General features: G+C 40.2%; 2 protein-coding genes across 3 annotated transcripts in view; both read right to left on the bottom strand.

Annotated features, from left to right (window-relative positions):
- The window catches only part of arl9 (ADP-ribosylation factor-like 9), a 151567-nt gene that overhangs the window by 52796 nt on the left and 77980 nt on the right, over positions 1-20791 (bottom strand). The window lies entirely within an intron of this gene.
- Positions 6968-20791, bottom strand: part of gfra3 (GDNF family receptor alpha 3) — a 67213-nt gene continuing 53389 nt past the window's right edge. For both annotated transcript variants that reach the window (XM_055225036.1, XM_055225037.1), the window contains exons 5-8: positions 19892-20001; positions 18978-19112; positions 16801-16937; positions 6968-10679 (exon numbers count right to left, since the gene is read on the bottom strand). In XM_055225036.1, the coding sequence (XP_055081011.1) occupies positions 10461-10679; positions 16801-16937; positions 18978-19112; positions 19892-20001 (601 nt within the window). In that variant the 3' untranslated portion in view covers positions 6968-10460. The remainder of the gene's footprint in view (positions 10680-16800; positions 16938-18977; positions 19113-19891; positions 20002-20791) is intronic.

Here is a 20791-nt window from a genome sequence, read left to right as displayed (position 1 = left end):
AACAAATCAACTGTCAAACCTGCCTTTTGAAAAACAAATGGCAAATGTACAACGCAGGTTCAGAATAACTTTCGATCATCTTTTTCTGCAATGGGGTTTTACATAGACTTTTTGTTTCACCGTGTAACCCCACATTTTATGGCCCATTGCCAACAGCCTTTTTTTCAAATTTTGAGCTAGGATTCAGGGATACCTAGCTGCAGGAGTAGCCTATTGGACATACATGTTTTATGACTAAATAGTGTCTCTTTTATCATTATTTATTGTGAAACCCAGTGCCAGCCAGTGTTATTAGATAATATCACTATGTCCTGTCCAGTGAACTTTGCTTCCTTTGCTTAGTATATTCCCCAACATGAGAGTGAGGGGGAAGATGAGACACTTTACGAAGACATGGGATTCTTGTATTAGTTTGGCAGTTCATATTTCATTCTTTTCTCTGATATTGCATGGACATGTTTAATGATGTGCACTGTATACTGAAACCCATTTTTAAATCATAATCACAATCGCAACTAGATTTATTTTCCCAAAATTGTACAACCCAATAATTTCCCTCCTTAAATTGACTAAAGTAGTATATGAGGTCATCTTGTGGAGCGTGTGGATCTTGGACTTCCCTGTAGTTAAAACAGGTCTGAAGGGAAATCAATCTGGCTGAGTGTGGATTCAGTTTACAGTGCTCCATGCATGTCGTCCTCCGCTCATTCTGTATGTGCATGTTTATTACTGTGACCATATGTTCCACCTAATACACTCCGCCCGGACTCCCATAGACATTTGTTACTAGATCAATAGAGACCAAAGGAAAATGGATAGAAACGTTTGTAGTTGTAGTTGGTCTGTTCAAAGCAGCAGAGAATGTGGCAGTCAATCTTTTTAACCAAGGCTAAGTGTTGGGTTTTAAAAAGCAAAATGAAGACTAAATACACCGGAGGAGGAAGTGCTTGAAACAGAATGTGCTAATTGAAGCTTGGAGAGGTGAAAATAGTCCCGCTGTGAACCTTCAGTTTTTATGGGTTAGGGACCTAAAAATAGTATGTATGGAACCTTGTAGTTGTACTTTTTTATTCTGCTCCAAATTCCAAATGTCCTTAATGGTCCTATATTTTGCTAAATTGACTCTTGTGAGCTTAAAGCTGTTTATAATGCTGTTACCTCATCAAAAACATACTTGGAGTTGTGTTTTGTTTCATTCACACGTTTGAGTAACCGTGCTAGTCTGTCTATATCTCCAAAGCTCATAATGATCTGTTCCACCTTGTCATGTCATGAAGCGGTAGTTTTCAAATCAACAACCATCTTTTAGGTTTTATTTAGTGGAGATACGCAATTCCAGAAATTCCTGAAATCATCCAAATGATTCTAGTGAAGGTGTATGCAGTTAAAAAACACAATGGAGCACTTTCTGTATTACATGACATCACAAGGTGGAACACAGTGTTTTCTTTTTGAGAAAGAACTCAGCCGAAATATGCAGGTCTGTGCGTTTAACATGTGTGAATTAAACAAAACACAACTCCAGGTATATTTGTGATGAGGAAATAACATTGTAACATAGATCAGAAAATAGCATAATATGGGTCCTTTAAGAATTCAAACTCAGATATATGCAAAGGTTATGCACACTTTGTACTTTGCGATTGTCTTTTATACAATATGCTTTTCAAAAACAGATTTTTTTTGTATTGTTATGAAAAGTGATATTACTACCAATGTTTAATGAGATATATCCAGGTGCGTATTAGTGGTGAATCGGTTGCATTTACTTCAGAAGTTATACAGTTGTAATTTCAGTGGTTCAGGTGGTGGCTTAAACCAGTGCATAGTGTGGTCGTGTCCTTAGGCAGGACACTTCACAGAAAGTTTTTGGAAGTGGTTTGTCAGTAAATAACTGGCACAGATTGGCAGCCATGTCATGTCAACCCTACACCAGCTGTGGTTACATTCAATAAGTATATCTACAGAGTGAAGAAAGAATTTAAACTGTAAACCTGATCAGCAAAAGACCAACATCACTGTCATTCACTGTCATCACAATTCACAGAGGAAACAAAGAAGTGGACAAAGAGTTGGAGGTAGGGAACTGTCAGCTTGTACATTTATTTATTATTCACAGGTGAACACAGCAGAGGCATGGAGTGGTTTACTTCCCCTTGGGGGCACATTCAGCGGGGCAGAATGTCAAACCAATGATCGCAGAGAAACGTTTCATGCGGAGGCCACGTACGTACATGCCCCCCGGACATACATCATAATTCACCAACACACCTGAGAACCAATCCACCACTGATCTCTATTGTGTTTTTTTTTTCTCAATGACCAATCCAAGAGTCCATGAGAGACAACAGGAGCTGCAGGGAGCACACAGTAAAATGATTGGGGGGGGGTGAGGTGTCGCTGTGTCTTCTCCACTGTACACTGACATGCTGCAGACAGGAGAACAGAGCAGAGGGGAGGCAGGTAGAGCGGACCTAGCCCCGCGCCGTGTTCTTTAAATGGAGTACATTTATCTCCACCTGCTCCCCGCGTCACGGCTTTAGTTTAGAATCACCCACGAGAAAAAGGTTTACGTTTGACAAAGTGAAAGAGGGATGAGCCACCCATCCATTTTGCAGGGGGCTGAAAAGAGCCAGTCAAGAGTCCTATACCCCCGGACTGACAGCTCAATCCATGCGGCTGTCTCTCTGCGCTCTGAGACAACTTTTCATCGAGTCAACCCTCACAAAAAAGAAAAAGAAAAAAAACATCCTTGTTGGTGTGTGTGTGTTTGTGTGCCCGTGTCATTGCCTCCGTCTCCGCGGTGATGATGTCCCATAGAGCCAGGCACCTGCCGCGATAAGAGGCGGGGGTGAGGGGAGGAGTGAGGGAGAGGTGGCGGTGGTGCTTGTGGGGGGATTCAGTCACTCAGTCAAGCAGAGGCAGAAGAAAAAAAACATGGCGTCCTCTCCAGGTGTTGCTCGATTGAAAAGAATCCCACATCTCAAAATCATTCAGCTCCATTTACCTTTCAGGGATCACCTGGGGAGCCGGCGCCACAGGTGAGACCCAGGTTACCGCGGAAACGCATGCCAACACGGACGGCATCTGTGACAGTTTAGTGGGGGGAGAAAAAAAACAACATTCGGTTTGGAGACAGAAACACTTTGCAGAAATAGTCATCTAGGAGAATGGTGGAGAGGGCAATAAGACTGAATTGGATTGGAGTGGAAGGGTCCAACAAAGTCATTTTCCATGAATTTCATTGTACACAGCTTAAACCAACAGAAAGCAGACAAGATAAAAACAGTACAAAGAGGTTTACAGAGCATTTATAGCAACAATGCAAATCAAGTATCAAATGATTCATTTCAAACCCGCCTCCGCAACCATAACACTGATCTAAGTAATGTTTTGACGTTTGTGCTTATTTCAAGTTGAAGCTTGTGTCAAAAATGTGAACTTGACAAAAGGATTAAAGTCTAATATTTATGTTTTGGGGTTGTTGTTGTTTTTGTTTTTTTTACATTTGACTGTTCAACAACCCTATCAAAAATATTGGAACAAGCAAAATAAATAAAAATTGTAATTAGAAACAAGTTAGAAGGTTGCACTGCATATACTTAATTATCTCAACAGTTTCAACAGACAAACTGTATTAATGCTCATAAACCATTAATAACCAATAAAATGTATGATACCAAAATAATCCCATTTTTGTCAAAGCTGCTTGGTTAGCTTAAGAATTAGAATTTTCAACACATCTCAAGACTGTAAACACAGATATTTCAAGCAAAAGATTCGGCAGTGTCACCTATTCTAAGATGTACTATCAGCAAGTATTGTTTTTGTCATTTGGGTGCAAGTTCTGGACATTGTTAGACCTCTAAGGGAAGAAAATGTGCTCACGGCCTGCCTTTTAAAATGCGTTAGAGCACATCAGTCAATAGCATTCAGTACATTTAGGTGTACTGTGATGTGTAGTAATTAACTTTTCCAGTGGAATCAGCTCTTTGTGGGCCTGCCTCGCCTCTGTGCCCCTCTGATAGATTCTCCGGCACAGCAGTCAGCCATCAGGGCAGGGCTCTGCGAAGAAACATTGACGCTACGCAATTCTGAGATCACTAAAGCTCACAAACTGTTTAGACGGTTACTTAAAGACACTCGGAGAAGTCATTTAGGGGGGTGGAGAAGAGAGGAAGACAGAGATGGAGGAGAGGAATTTTGGGGACTATATGGCTAGAGTTGAGATTTTTAGGACAAACTATTGGGCTGATACAAAACATTGTCCAAAGAATATAATAATAACAAGGAGATACACAATTGCACAAAATTGCTTTCCAAATGTAATGTCAAATTATAGGTTAGGTCAAATTATAATGAGCATAACCGAGAAGTGGGGTCTGCAAAGATTCGTTTTTGGCACCACTTTATAATACCTACTAAATCTCGCCTTAGTAAAGCATAAAAACGAATTAACAATGAAATAACAGTGTATTAAGAATGACTCAGGCTTGTAATTAATTAATCAATCAATTAATACCCTAATACTGAGCCTGAATCCTTCTTAATGAACTGTTGAGTGTGAATTAAGTCTCTCTTCATGCTTTATGAAGGCTAATTAAGGGGTACTTATTATAATTCCTTATATTTTGAATGAAACCTTTACAAATGTTTGATACCCTTGACATAGCCTAACGTCATACCTGGAGAATGCTGAGAAGAGTTTCTTTAAGGGTTAGCGATACAACGTTTGTCATACAGGCCCACTGCATAACAGGCTTTACATTTAGTGCAAGATTAAAAACAAATGTGTATTATGCAAAGGGAAAGCAGTATGTAGGTGGTGAATAAAATAAATACAAATAAATACAAATATGTGCTGGCCTTGTGATGCACTAAGACCTATGGAGTATGAAATGGAGCAGGGATGTTGAAGCGTCACCCTACCTCTGCTTAAATATCCCTCTGCTCTCCCAACCCGCCTGTCTTCTCCTCCTTTCCCCCTTTCCTTATTCCCCCTCTCCTCTCCCCTTTCTATCTCTCCGTCTGCGCTTTTTATACCCTCTCTTTATCTCTCCGGATAAAGCTCTCCCTGCTGCCGCCGAGTTTGTTTTTCCGGCCGCTCTGGCTTTATCTTGCGCCAGGATGCCGTGTATGTGCAGTGGCATAGAGACACGGCAGCAGCATCCCTGTGTCAGGCCAAAGATGGATTAGAATACTAAAATAGTGAGGAGAGAAAAGTGCAGACATTCAAATCTGACATAGCTCATGCATGTGTGTTTACGTGCACGGTAATAGAACAATAAAAGGAGTTGCGTCGCTCTCTCACTCTTCTAGCACACTCTTTCTTGCTCTCTCTTGATTTAACGCATGGCTTCTCTGCTTGTTTATTTCACTACATATTAATATAAATCAGCACTGTCCACTCCCCTCTCTCCCTTTCTCTCTCTGAGCTGTCTCCTCTCCTGTCCCACTCTGACGTCCTGCCACCCGCGTGTCGGCCCCTGTGACGCAAAAAGCCCCGACAACAATTAAAAAGGAACAAGAGGGCCCAGTCGTTGCACACCCCCCCCCCCTCGGCCATGTCAATCAGACCCCCGGCCTCCCCTGCTGCTCTCAATTAACCCCCGCTACTACAGCTACAGGGCGACCCGGCTCTATCTAATCTATGTAGAGCACAGCACCGTGGACCAAGGGCACAGGCAGAAGGAGAAGTGTGCGCTTGCAGTAATTCACTCAACCCTATATTCTGAACAGGGCATCACCTGGACTTATACTGAGGAAGGTATATGAATGTGGAAATGGTATCATTTTCAGTCAAGGACATGGGAGGCATTGTGTCTGCTAAAGGACAGTATATGGAACTCGCTACTCTGTAAGTTTACAATAACTAAGTTGGACTTTGATTAAAAATATTTCACAGTTGACTTTACAAAGACTGTAACAAACTTTGAAAGTTTTAAAACACTTTTGCTCTCCCTGGTCAAATGTTCACTTGCATAACAGTTAAATGCAAATAGAGATTATGACTAGGGGGCACCCAGTGGCTTGGCCAATGCTAAACTACATTAGAATTTTGGGGAGGAGGAAAAACACAAAAAATGGTTATGGCTTCAACTGAGTAGCACACAGCATAACAGGATCTGAAACAATGCCACACAAAAATAATCCCAGATTTAAAATGGCCTAAAACTTACATAGTGGTAGTTTAAACTTTTCTCTCGAGTTCTTATCATTCAATCTTTGTTTACTTCTCAAGCAGCTTCAAATCAAAAGCATCTATGTGACATTTCAAAAAACACTGATAAAATTGAATGTCAACATTTTAGCAGATTTAATAACACCAATAATTCCAGCTAGGAAAGTTTAATGCCATACTGTGTAACAGTCAAGGCCAAGGCAAAGCAATAATATCTCCATGGAGACAAGTGGATGGCACTATAACTAGAAAAGTGGAATGTCTGCATTGGATCCAGAATACACCAACAATTTATGAAGATGTGAGTCTGGTCACTGTTGTATCTTCCTGAAAAACCTGATGGTATGATCATGTTTGGTTCTGACTCGAGGTGCGACGGAGGGCGCGGAGACTGATATTCCTCTGTATAAAAAAATACAGATATTCTAGATTTGCCAGGCAAACATGGTGCAACTACGCATCTGCACAACTTTCACTTGAATCTTAAGTAATTTCAAAACCATTATGTTAAATGAAATGATACCATTTCTGATTTGACCACAGGACTTGGTTTTCACATAAATTTTGATGATACAACTTAACTGTCCAATTTCCCTGCCGCTTGTTAACTTACATACTTCAAGTCTCCAGACTTGGGACACCACTAATGTCTATATACATTACAAAAAAAACAAAAAACACACCATAACTTTAGCTACCCCCATTTAGTATCATCATTGACCTCAAACTAAAGAGACTTTGATCCCACTGCCACCCACCACACGTCTGATTAGATGATTACCCGAAGCACTAATGAATGTGCAACAACAGAGCCACACGCAACATCGTATTTAACTTATTCTGGATGTTAACTCCAGCCTCCCCCTATGCCCACCCTCCATTCTCTGTTCGCCCTTAATAAAAGCACCACAGTGTAGCATGCAATTACAATGAAGGCCGGTGCTCCATTATAATCAGTATCCCGTGTTGGATGGTTGCGGCTGATTGCTGTTTATGACTTCTTATACTTATTGTAACGGGGCGGTGAGTTTGCGCATGTTAAGTGTCTGAGGTGCAGCTTCACTCTTATCTGTATCTTATCTCTTGGCGCTGATTGACAGGGCTTTTGTGCAAGCGGAGAGAGCACATGGAGACTCCTTCACATTGTGTAGAAGTGTGTTTTCCTGAGGTATAGGAAGAGGACACGCTCGGGGGAATGCAGAGGTTAAAGTACACCGCAGACGTTGTTCTATCTCCTGACGTATCCTTTTGTAGATAGATTTCTTGTCTTCACAAAGAAACCCACCTTTACCCTGGCCCTTATCTCCATTCTATCCTCCTTTCTCCCTTCATTCTTTTTGTGCTTCTTCAGGCCTGATATTAAAGCTGGTCCTGATCGATCACACAAGGCCAGAGTTAATATCAACTGTGAATGGACTTGTCTTACTTTGAATCTGTTTTTTTTTTTTCTTAGATTTGATCTGATTGGCTCCTCATTGAGATGATCTTTATAGTGTTCTATTACGTATTACAGATTAGATGGAGGGGGGGCGCCTTCTACCGCCTCATGGTCTGTCTCAGGATACCTTTGGCCAGATGTTGATAATAAACATTTTATATTGATTCAAATTCTAGAGTAGCGATTAGAAATTTCACACTGCATTAGAGTTCAAATATTACCTAAACATTCCTTTTATGATAATGCAGTTTTACAGTTGGTAAAATTGTCTTGTTGAAATTTAATTAAGGAAAAAACTGCAGGATTAAAGCTTAACAAGACAATGTTTACAAGTGAGCACAGGGCGGGGATAGGGGAAAACCTCAAATGCAGGAAAATTACTGAATCAATCAAAAATCAGCTCTGTTTAAGTGAAGATGAGGGGAAACCATTATAGTATTTTGCATAACATGGTCCCTCATTTTCGTCCTAACTGTCTTAATTCTCTCCATATATCTGTTGCCTGCTCCTCACCATCTCCGCCTTCTTCTCCTCTTCCTCCTGCCCCTTATCCCAATGGCACCCCCGCAGATGGAAGTTAATTTTACACCTACCCTGGAAAATGGGAAAACAAAAGCGATTGGAATGGGGGAGAATGTGTCAGCAAAAGATTTATAAGACATAGAAAATCAAGAGCGCAATTCAGTGTGCTATGTTTTTGCTCCAGGGTTGTTGCTATAGTGCACTATTTCTATCACTGCCTCGTACCCCTCCCCTCCCCCAAATACGCACCACCCCCCAGGAGCCTGTCAGATGATAAAGAGATGTTGTCAGGGACTGATTATCAGCCTCCCAAAGTAAAAACAAGTAAAACATCAAACACACAAAGACCACACAGGGACTTGGCCTTATTTTTTGTGTACTAAATTTCTCTCCTCCATACATCTGTCTCGCGCTCGTTTCATTGGCGTGTCATGAGCGCTCTGTTTTTCGCTGCTGGGGAGTTATTTGATTTGTTCTGCCGTTTAAGAGCTCGTATTGTTTCTGCCGTGTTGTTTTTATGTCGGTTTTATTCATATGGACGCCGGTGGTTGCTCCAGGTCCCGGCCAAAGTCGTGGGGAGCGGACATAGAGCAATAAAGAGAGAATGGGAAATGCAAAATATGTTAGAAGTGTAAAAAGGATACTATATTTTCTTCCCCCATTCTGCTTGCAACAACACATCACACATTCATTAGACAGCATATATGGTATAGTAGTGTGTACTTTATCATTGATCATAGCTATGATTCAGACAGACAGCAGCTCTGCAGCAGAATGTGTTGTCAGGTGACCCACAGGTGAACAAATCGTCAGCTCTCAAACACGAGATGGTCTGACTGCAGCTGGTGGAGGTATTTCAGCATTTAACTCTTTTCCACAGGCAAAACCTTCAAAACCCCTTTTATTTATGTGTTTATTTAAATTTCACAACTGTTTTCACATTTTGGCTTCGCAAAGGTGGTGGCACATAAAAAATACTATAATTAAAGTGCTTTTAGCCTAATCTAATCTACAAACAAGTAGCTGTCACAAATTCTAAATTAGCTTAACCAAAACTCCCTCACACACTTCATGTAAAAACATCTGCCGCTTGTAAACTCATGAACATATTATATACACAAATATAAACAAACATATTTTATAAAATGTTTAACGGATCACTGACAAATCACTGATTTCTGTTAAAACAATCTGCAAATCTTCGGGTAGTTAAGTTTAGTTTTGCAGTATGAATCCCTCTTCAGATTTGTGGTCTTTTTCGGCCAACATTAAAGGTCCTATATTACACAAAATGGACTCTTGTGAGCTTTAAGCAATGTTAAAATATTGTTACCTCATCAAAAACATACCTGGAGTCATGCTTTGTTTCATTCACACATGTTCGAGTAATCCTTTACTAGTAGTCTGTCTACTTCTCCAAAGCTCAAAATGTTCCATCTTGTGATGTCATGAAGCAGTAGTTTTAAGTTAACAACTACCTTTAACTTTTGTAGGAAGTGTGAAGTTGTAGTTGTAGTGAAGTTGTATGCAGTTTAAAAACACAGTGGAGCACATTACCACATGACATCACAAGGTGGAACAGAGCATTGTTTTCTGTTTGAGAGAAGAACTCGGGCTAAATATGTAGGTTTGTGTGTTAAACATGTGTGAATGAAACAAAACACCACTCTAGGTCTGTTTGTGATGAGGAAACAACATTATAACATAGATCAGAACATAGTGTAATATGGGCCCTTTAAGGACAGTTCCGTTTATTTAATACTTAATTTATATATAATTTTACATTCAAATAGAAAAAAAAGAAAATGTTAGACTTGCTCATTTACATATTAAATCTATAAATACTGTATGTGTTAAATATAATGCACAAGTATGAAATGATCTCACTAGTTGGCTCGTCTGTGTAAAATGTGATATTAATTAACCGCCTGAAGAAGCCTCTAATACTAATGCCTTGGACGAGCACAGTACCCGGGCTACATTTCTGGACCTGTCAAAGCAACGCCACATTCTCAAAGCTCATTGGTTGTTAGCAGCTTCATGCAACTGCTAATTGTCATCGGACTGGAACACCCCCTGCAGGTGCAATCAGACCAAATGATAAAAAGTGCCACATAAAAGAAGCAGGAAAAAGCCAGGACAGTCGAGAGGAACAGGAAAGAAGGAGGAGGGAGGGGGCTACCGACAAGAACGTGAAGTCCATTTCTTCACTATATATTTCAATTCATCGTACACCGAGAAGTCCAGTGTTTGGCAGGTCCCAGTATGTCAGTGTGTGTGTACGTGTGTGCGTGTGTCTTCGCTGTATCCATCCCATGTCTACCCCCAGCTGAGCGACGCAGATATCAGCAGCAGCACCAGGAGAATAGGGATGGGGGGGGTGGAGACGGGTGACGCAGCCCCTCCTGTCCCAGAGGAGCCCAGGTTGGAGATGGTGGCCCGTTCCGAGTACATGGGGATGACATTGAATTGCCCGCCTTCATCCACTTCATCACTGGGGTGTCTCTGGACCTCCTCCTCTTCGCTCTCCACTACGACCTGAAAGAGAGTGTAGCAGCATAGTTAGAAAAAGCTAAATGAAAGCGATTACTGACAGGAATTTTAAACAGAATTTCAAATTGAGCCGTTCCATCTCGATCTGGTTGCAGGGCAGACGTTTAAAACAATCTGATAGCTGATATTTTGAAAACGCCGCTTTGGAGTGCCTGAGATTGAAATGGTGAAATCAATTAAACATGTGCCCCGCAGTCGGTAAATGACTTTCTGTTTGAAAACACTTAAACTACTTTATGCATCCGCAGCTGAGAAATATGGCTCATAATTCCAGAGCATTACCAACCTGCAAACATCTTATAGTGGATTATCATTTTTCAGCAGCAATAAATTTAACACAAAATATTCATGTACTGTTTGGTCTTGCAATGTTTAGATGACCCAAGTTGATTCTTTTTTTATTTCACCTGTTTTCTTAATTAACATAGAATTAATTTGGTCCCTCGTGTTATTTTATTTATTTATTTTTTTTACTCCTAATAGAAGCAAATCTGTCACTAGCAATTTCTCCCAATCTCTATCTAAGAACGATCACCAAGAGACAGGTTTCTTTCTTGGTGGTGCTTTACCAAGCCTTTATTCTTTGATAGATTTCTTCTACTAAATCAGCCTATGTCAATATAACTTTGGACCTCTTGAAAAAGAGGTAACTTTAAAGGTCCTATATTACACAGAATGAACTCTTGTGAGCTTTCAGCCATGTTATAATGCTGTTATCTCCTCCTGGAGTTGTGTTTTGTTTTATTCACACTTGTTTGAGTAACCCTTTATTATTAGTCTGTCTACATCTCCAAAGCTCAAAATGCTCTGTTCCACCATATGATGTCATGACGCAATAGTTTTCAGATTAACAGCCACCTTTTACCTTTAGTTCAGTAGAGATTGATTGGCAATGCCAGGGCTGAAGTCGTCCAAATGATTCTAGTGAAGGTGTATGCAGTTTAAAAACACAGTGGAGCACTTCCTGTATTACCACATGGCATCACAAGGTGGATGTCATCAACCAGTGTTTTCTATTTGAGAGAATAACTCAGCCTAAATATGCAGGGCTTATGTGTTACACATAACGCACTTCATGTATGCTTATGATGAGGAAACGTTACAACATACATCAGAAAATACCGTAACATCTGCCCTTTAAATAATACAGCTGTTAATCATGGACCCTTCCCATTATTTAAAAGTTGTTTATTAACTTTTCACTGAACCTTTAGTCCAGGGACAATAATAAACACTGAACAGCAGATTGATAGCATGGTTATTGGATAGAAACTATGTGATATCTGGGATGATGAGGCATAAATGCACTTTACAGCCGTGTTTCCATATAGGTCACTCAAACCAAGGGCTTTTGATTAATCATATTGCAAGGGTAGTCCTGTTCCCCTGAGTAATTACCACCTGCCTTGCTAGTTCCATCCTAAATTACTATGATATAAAGTCCAACAGCAACAAACCCTTAGGTCACTGTTCAAATTTGTCTGGACCTGTGTATAGACAGTAAACTGTAGGATACATTGTGAATGCAGTGTCATCACACAGTATTTACACCTTCTTATAATGATAATTAAAGAGGTGTCTCCTACTGCAGACTATTGTGTGAATGTAATAGGGACTTGATCAATTAGGAGGGCTAACACCAATTAAAATACAATGAATTGGTGTTAATCGAATCATGTCGAGGTTGTCACTGTTTTTCCCCCAAGTAAATGATTGGAGTGACTCATTAGATTTTGAAGAAGCAGTGAGTTGTTGTTCTTTAGTTCAAATTACTTTCAGGTTCTAAACTTAATCAGGGTCTGGAGGAGTCAAAATTGGACTACACCAGTGATTTTTCTTCTTTCTTCAAGTATTTTCAGTGTATCTGTGTCATCTTACCATTGGCATGTATCAATATCAAATTGTTTTGTGGAGATGATCCACGTGCTCTCTCCATTACTCTGTATAAAAGCACAGAGTAAAGGTCGGAGTCAACGAACATTAACAACAGGGTGGGACCATGATGTACATGAAAAAAAACTATAATTTAACTGGATGTAATTTACAGATGTGAAAAGGTTTGTAACCCTCCCTGTGGAATCTGAATAACTCATTTCATAATCCCTAAAGATCTTGAAGGCCTAGAATGACATAGAATGATATACTAGATGTGCCATTTGTTTTCGCTGGATCACCACCTGTACCATTGACTATAGTTGTATAATGCTTAAGGTAACAATAAGAATGACTTAAACTAAATGCTGCTGTTGATTAGAAGAAGTCACAGTGTTGATTTAAATCTTTAAAGCTGTTGATGTAAAATAGATTCAGAGCAACAATAAGGAGCCCAGCTGTTTATCACAATGATATGCACAAACATCTGGAGGAGCCCAGGGCCTGCACTCAGCGACGGTGTGCCCATTGTTTCTCTACTTAGAATAATGCGCCGCTGCATCATTCCATTGAATTACTGCCACCGATACCTGTCTGCTTTATGGAGTTTAGACTTTGGAGTTCTTTATTTACAGCTCAACTTTTATCCACTAATGGCTCTCTCCTCCAGGCGACACAACACTCCTTTCCACTTCTGTGCTGATGTGTTTTTTCCACTCATGTTGTTTGCGTAGGGACTTTGACAATCAGTTAAGGTGAGTTTAAAAAAAAAAACCTGTACCTTCAAACTTCTGCAAGGCTATTCTTAGTCACTTCCATCCATTACCAAGAGTCTTATGACCTTTCCTTTGATCTGCCCCATAACACATCGGTGAGAGCTAGAAAAGCCTCAAGAACGCTGTTAATATTTCTTTGAAGATAATTGGAGAGAAGCTTGAGTTCTTTTAAGGAACTGTTATGGCCAAGAAAGTTCCAAATCAAATGCATCCCCATTTCAAACAGCCACTCTCCATCATCCATTACCTTTCAACATGTCATCTGTATGTAGATGCCATGGCAGAATGCTGCATATAAAAATGGAATATAACCACAAAAATATCCACTTCAAAGCTATTCCAAAAGGATGAGCTCCTAAAAATATTTAGAATGTCTCAGAAATTCCTCTCTGGACACATCAAGATGATCAGATCAAACATATAATGTGTCTACTGTGTATGCATGTAGTGGCTAGTGACTGTCACGAAATGTCCACTCAGTTTACTGTTAGGTGCCACATTTGACCATTCAAAATAATATTTAGTTTGGAATTGTTTTATTGTTGTTGTCATTTTTCATCACTCTGAAACCCACAGATACAGATGCAACACCACACATCAGCTCATTTGCTGCTTGGGTATGTTACTATGGATTATGTAAAGAGCTCAATGATAAGATTATGAGGACAATGCAGTCGCAGATGATATTCAAATCGAACTGACCAAAAGCCCTCTACATTTATCGTGAAAATGTCATATTTCAGACGAAGAGCTCTCATCTGAGCCTGAAATGTTGAGCTAAACATCAGGTGACATTTCTGTCTCTTTCTACGGCAGAGCGGATCCTCGGCTTTTTGAAGTGAAATCTTTCAAATGTGGAGAAAATCACTTTAGAGAAACAAGCGCAAAGCTCCTCATAGAGAGGAGAGGGGCAGCTGCAGCAGGCACAGCAGAAGAAGAGTGAATGGAACAGGCAGAAGAGTGAGGGAGTTACAGGAGTAGATGGAGGGAATGACAGAGTCTGAGGAAGAGGAGGAAGAGGAGGAAGAGCAGAAAGAGAGAGACATATGGGCCTGAATAAATTCATACTAATGAAGCCTGACTGATGCAGTGCTTCCAAGCAGCACCTCATCTAATCGGCTCATGGGAAAGACTCGCACATGGACACAGCGCAGAGAGAGGAGGGCAGCACAAGAAAACTAGAGCTGGAATCCCCTCTTGTCTGGCGGCCCAGATTATCTCTGGAAGAGAGGCATTCTGGGAGCCAAAGCCACAGCCGTGGCAGTGTGTGCTGTGGCCAAGGTTAGAGTGGCCAGTCCCGTGATTGGATTGGACCACATTAGCGGTCAGTGTGGGACAAGGGCGGCCAGGAGTGCTTCTTCTGAAAACATATGTGTTCTCAGATCGTCTGGGCACCTCTCTGTCTCAGTGTACTGCAGCGCTGGCTCACACATTCACCAGGACTCCAGTCAAAGCACCGCAGGCTACAGCGCTCCCTGTGTCCTCTGTGATTGGCTGTTAGAGACACATCAAACGCCCCGAGTTCAGACACTTAGCAGATTTGTCTGGTAATGGTCCCTGGCCACACATGAGGGAGACACAACATGGTACATAAATATAGTTCTGCTCCAGAAAACTAGGTCCATACCCGCGATCCATACCAGGCCAAAACGGATCCTTTGCACATTGCTTTATACTAATCGATGCATTACTAGCTAACCGAAATGATTAAGAAACTTATTTTATGCCACCACAACATATACATTTTAAAAACATATATATGTTTATTTCAGCAAATTTCCCTTAAAGCCTTTTTGGGTCAATTTCATACAGATTTTCATCCAAACAAAACACCTACACAGTAGGACGCCGCTAAATCTCCTCTTCTTCAGAATGACAGAGCACAATAGAAGAGACTGTTCTGCATGAAGCACAGTCCTCACCTGTTTTAATCCTCTGCAGTCTCCCATTTTAAAGACAATTTTAGACCCATTTTAGATGTGAGACGACAGTTTAAAGTGCCACCAGCCAGCAGGTGCTTGAGGCACTAGCACTCCCTCTGCAAACACAAAGCCAAGTGCAGCCACAGTCCACTTTACCAGGCTGAAACCATCAAAATTACAAACTTTGTGTCAAATCTAAATGAGTCATGATAGGCATTTTCCCTTCAGAAGCATGAGAGTTAAAGGCCTATGGGTAAACTTGTAGTGTATGCTGAGAGTCTTTTGAAGAGGGGAGTGAGCTCTTGGTTGTATCATACCTTATGGACTTTCTCCCTCTTACACTCCGCTCCTGGTGCATGCTACATAGTGTGAAGCATCTTTTGATGCTTTGCCAAAGTGCTTTGATATCTCTTTGCCCTGAGCTGTTCCTTTGATCCCTGTATCACTGCTGACTCACTTGTGTTCAACAAACTCCACAGAGGTGTGACCTTCTCCCTGAACAAGACAACTGTCACAAATGAATCAAGATATTACTGAACGCACCACATTTAGCACTTAACACCCTTTTGTTTCAGTCATCATTGCAATTTGATTGTCCCATTTAAAAAATGTAGTGTCTTAGACCTATACAAAATTTCACATCAGTTCCTTTATAATTTAGCACAAACAAAAAGTTCTTTAATAGCACATATGACTAATGATGGCTAGAATAGTATTTGCAAATATTAGTCCAATTGGATACAGGGCTTTGGTGACTGTATTTTTATTTGCAAGCACAAGTTCTATTTTTATAAATGCTCAGAGTTGAGTAGATGTCAGCAAACGTACAGGTTTTATCAAAGAACTACTGACCTAGAAACTCAGAACCAAATGAGCTGTTACAGGGAGAAAGTAAAGTGACAATGTTTTGAATGAAACAAAGTTATCTGAGATTTCTTTCGCTGTAAAAATATCCAACCTGAACTTGACATTTGTCATATTCTGTTCCCTCATATAACCCCCAAAGACCAGGGCTGCTGCTTGATAGAAGTTTAATTAACTCTGAGTAGACCAGGCTTCCTTAGTACCAGCAGTCTTAAAGGTATAAAAACTATAATACGATGACTACTGACTACTGAGTCTGGGATGATATTAGCTGTCTAATTAAAAATGTAATTGTGAATACATCAATGTGATCATTGTTATCAAAAACGATGCTTGACTGGAACCTGGTCCTATCAGAGGACACAATAGGTAACATTTATAATATATATCCTACATACCTTTAAAACATGCAAAAGTCTGTGCATGACTTGACATTTGAAATGATGGACACTACCCATAAAAGCTGGCACATGCTTAATCTTAATTCTGTCAGGAAACAAAGAGAAATTGAGCTTGAAAATACCACACCAAGCTCCTGACAAAAGATGAAGGACTTAGGGGGAGTAGATAAAACCAACACAATAAATAAACAGTGACGGGACAGGAGGAGCTGAAACAGCCGCAGGGCCACAGTGTGCAGCTAATAAAGCGGAATGGGCTGGCTGCACTCACATTGTTGCTGTGCTCCGGCAGGTGGTTGTTGCTCAGCACCTCATCCTCCTGAACCAGCGGGGAGGGTCGGGGGGCGGGAGGGGGGGTGAAGTCCGCCGGCAGGGATCCAGGGTCGCCCATCCAGCTGATAGAGTTACCTGTGAGCGCACACAGATGCAACTGATTTATAATTTGAAGTGAATGTAATTTCATGGGCAAAATATTAAATACTGAACAAAATCTGGTATTAAAATGGCATACAAAAAAATAATAAATATGAATAAATACTATATCTATAAACACAAATGTTCTAATCATTTAATTTTGTCAAGATAAAGCTTTTGTCACTGTTAGACTTATTACTCAAGTAAGACTGCTGTTAATACTCAAGTAGGAATAAAAATATGGTGTCAGAAAATTACTAAAGTACAAATATATGAAAATGTAAATGTGAGTAAATTTAAGTATTACCCTCCTTTGTTAACAACAAGATTAATATTATACATTCAGGTCATTTGAAGTCAAGTAAATAATAGCTATTCCTTCTTGTAGTGGATGGGTGGGTCTCCAGTGGGCGTGAACCAACATATCTACTTGGCAGCTTTATTGTTACACCTGTCGCCTGCTTGATAAATCACTAGGTTTTATGGGGCGAGCATCGACGCATCAGCTTGGGCTTTAGTGTTTGGACATACTGACTTGTTGTGTATTGACACGAGTATTGACAGCTGTGGTGATTGAGTGATGCCTGGAGGCCTTTACCCGCGGACTCCATCGGGTTCCTCACCAAAACCATGTAGCTACAGGAGTCCCATAAAGGCTAAGGCTCTGGATGGCGCTAACATGTAAAGAGGAAATGACTTCCCATTGAGAACAGCAGGGACCACCAGTCCAGACACACTCATCACGTCCCAGCCACTTTCTCATTATGCCTCTTCAGTGGCTCCACGTGGCTTCTTTGATGGGGGCGTTCTGATAATTGCTACGTTTTAGATGCATTATTTAAAACAAGTGCAGCATTATGGGTAAGAGTGTTGAGTTGGAAAATGGTCTTATTGTGATCGTACACGGACACGATATTATGACAAGCAAAAAGCACCACATGGGGATTTGTCTTTCATTGTTAAAATGACCATAGATCATTTTCATCACTTCATCATTTTTTTATCCAACTGTGGGCTATACAAAAATGTATTTAATTTAATTATATTTTTACAAGAAATGCGCATTCTGATCCATGTCTTTGCTTTATCAAACAATTATCATTTAGCTGTCATTGTACTTATACTTGATACCAAACGAACTGGATATTTTTCTGTGTTTGTCATAAGCCATTGTCAAAAGATATTACTTAAGAAAAAAAACAGACATTTTATAAGATTTGCCCTGTCCATGCTGTAAGACAGGACTTTTATTTTTTACCTTGTTTTTGTATCTGTTTTTAAGTATCATTTGATCGCATACTAGCAGAGCACCTGTAGATCTTTCTCTTGACCCACTGATGCATAATTGTTTCATTATTTTCACAGATTTGCCCTTAATTTAATTAAGTTCTTGGATGGTACTATATCTTTTATATGTATGCAGTAGGGTTATCAAAAGTATTGAAAATCAGATACTAATCAATACAAAAGGTAGTATCATAACTAGATACTCATCTGAACAAGTATCGACAGAAATTAACCTTTCATAAATAATTTTAAAATGATCGTGTATCAGACCACGTATAAGACCAGATAGACTAGTATATGCCCATGGACCACTATGGAGCAGATATAACAACACAAGGTAATATAAAAAATATATATATAATTTAATGCTGAAGATGACACTGTGTTGTCTAAAGAAAGAGAGAGAGTATCGAGTCTATTTCTTAGTAACAAAAGAGAGTTTGAAATGTGTAACTAAAAAAAACATCTCGTCTATATTGGTGATTATTTGTTTAACTGATTTATAAAGAACGCCCCATTTGACACTTTCTACACACAATGCATTTAATCAATGAATTCTTACCTGCTCAGCACCATAACTTATAACAAATCAGCAATCAACACTTAATCTAGATTCAGAATACAAATACTTCTTATTGGTCAAATCTCAAGTCATTTAACTGCATGTAGATAAAAAAGACTAAATGACAAAATAAACACACAAACACAAAATCTAGCCACTTAATGAGATGTGCAGCGAATACTCACGCAGACAGGTGTTGTGTGTAAACATGTGGTGGAGTCTCAGACAGTCCTGCCACTGGTTCCCGCTGCCCTCACAGTTACACCACAGGGACACATCCGCAGAGCTGTTACTGATGTAGTTTGGAGTCATGATGGTTCCTATGGTCAAAGAGGGAGGTTTCTTTAAAATACGCAATAATGTCCACGCACAAGATGAACACAGTGAGGATTTCAGTAAGGATTTCATTCTAATCCCTGTTAAGAATAATCATGTGTTTTTGATGAAGGTTTTTTGTTTATGTATTTATTTTTTGCCAACAAGCTACAATAAATATAGACATTACATAAGACTGCTGAAAGAAGCAATACTCATAATAATAAGTTGGCATGATAAAAATACAGCAAAAGTTGTTTATATTATAGACAATTCTGAAAAGTTAACATGGTTATTAAAAAGGAAATATCCAACTGTGGATGCCTGAACATTCTAACTTCATAGAAACTGAAGGACAGCTGTCATCCATTCAGAATGTGGAGGGCCGTGACTCACTGCCCGCCACTAGTGCTTCTAAATGTGATGTTGTGTAGCTGCTAAAAAAAACATAATTGCTGATCATATAGAATCTTGGGTGTACATGAACACTAAAGCTTGTGTCTTAAGAGAGATATGAGCCCCATAGAGAAGTCATCCATCACTGTCACTGAAAGCGCTCAACTCTTCACTCTTCTCTACTTACTTTCAGATTCTGCTGCACCTGCGTTACCCATTTGTGTCATATCATAGCACCTTAACGGTTAGCAGTGATCCCAAACCAGAAAGGTTACCCAGTGAACTACAGGGCACCTTTGTTTTAGTATTTTATGGATGTTTTTTATCATTATGTAAAAGGCACTTTCTAAGCAACATGCAGGTGACTAGCTTTCTGCGTGTCCCATACCAATGAGTCCTGCATAGGCCCGCAAACACAGGCCCGGGGAGTCCTTCAGGCAGCCGCTGGCCGTCATAGAGGAGGGCTGGCAGTTCTGGAGGAAATCAGCCAGCCTGGACCTGGCAACCACACAGACAACTCACATCAAACAGCAGAAGTGGGCAGAGAAGGTAGTGAGGGGGGTGTATCTGGTGGGCCGTCAGGCTGAAGCGAGATGTTCATCAAAGTAGAGTTTTTACAAAGTGCTGTTGACACCATTTTGGGCTTGTACATTTAAATTTATTCTGTCCTTTTATCTTCTGGATCTTTATTAGGCCCGAGCCCATACAGGGCGTAGCAATGATGAGTGCATGGGCTAAGCCCCGTCGCCCCCTGCACAGACTCCTGTATCCTAGCAACCCATGCCGTAGGCATGGGACGAAATTCGGTACATGCATTCTTCAAGTGATGCCAAACAAAAAATATTGTTATGACCACGCCCTCTGACACACCGGAAGTCGGCCATCTTGGATTGAAAATTCCAAAATGTCGACTCAGCATTTTCGCTGACGTCACATTTTCATCAACTCCTCTGAAGGTGCTTCACCTGCAGGGCTGAAAATCACTGTACATCATCTAGACAAGTGGGGCATCAAAAGTGATCCAATTCATGATGATGCCTATCACGGTTTCCGTGTGGCGAAGCTGCAAATTTCCATCCGAATTTTTGCAATTTTCTAAAGTCAAAATTTGCTCCCGTTTGCGATTGCAAAGTCCGATTTAGCTCAAATTCGAATCAGTTGTAAAACTTTCATACCTAATTCTCCTGATTGTGAAACAAATAAATTTGGCGTGACAGCGTCCCCTATAGAATAACAAATACATTTGTATGGAAGGCCAAAAATTTAGTTTTCCCAAATGTTATCAAAT

Source organism: Periophthalmus magnuspinnatus, chromosome 10 (assembly GCF_009829125.3).
Source record: "Periophthalmus magnuspinnatus isolate fPerMag1 chromosome 10, fPerMag1.2.pri, whole genome shotgun sequence".
Classification (NCBI taxonomy): Eukaryota; Metazoa; Chordata; class Actinopteri; order Gobiiformes; family Gobiidae; genus Periophthalmus; species Periophthalmus magnuspinnatus.
This window is presented reverse-complemented; position numbering and strand designations above follow the sequence as displayed.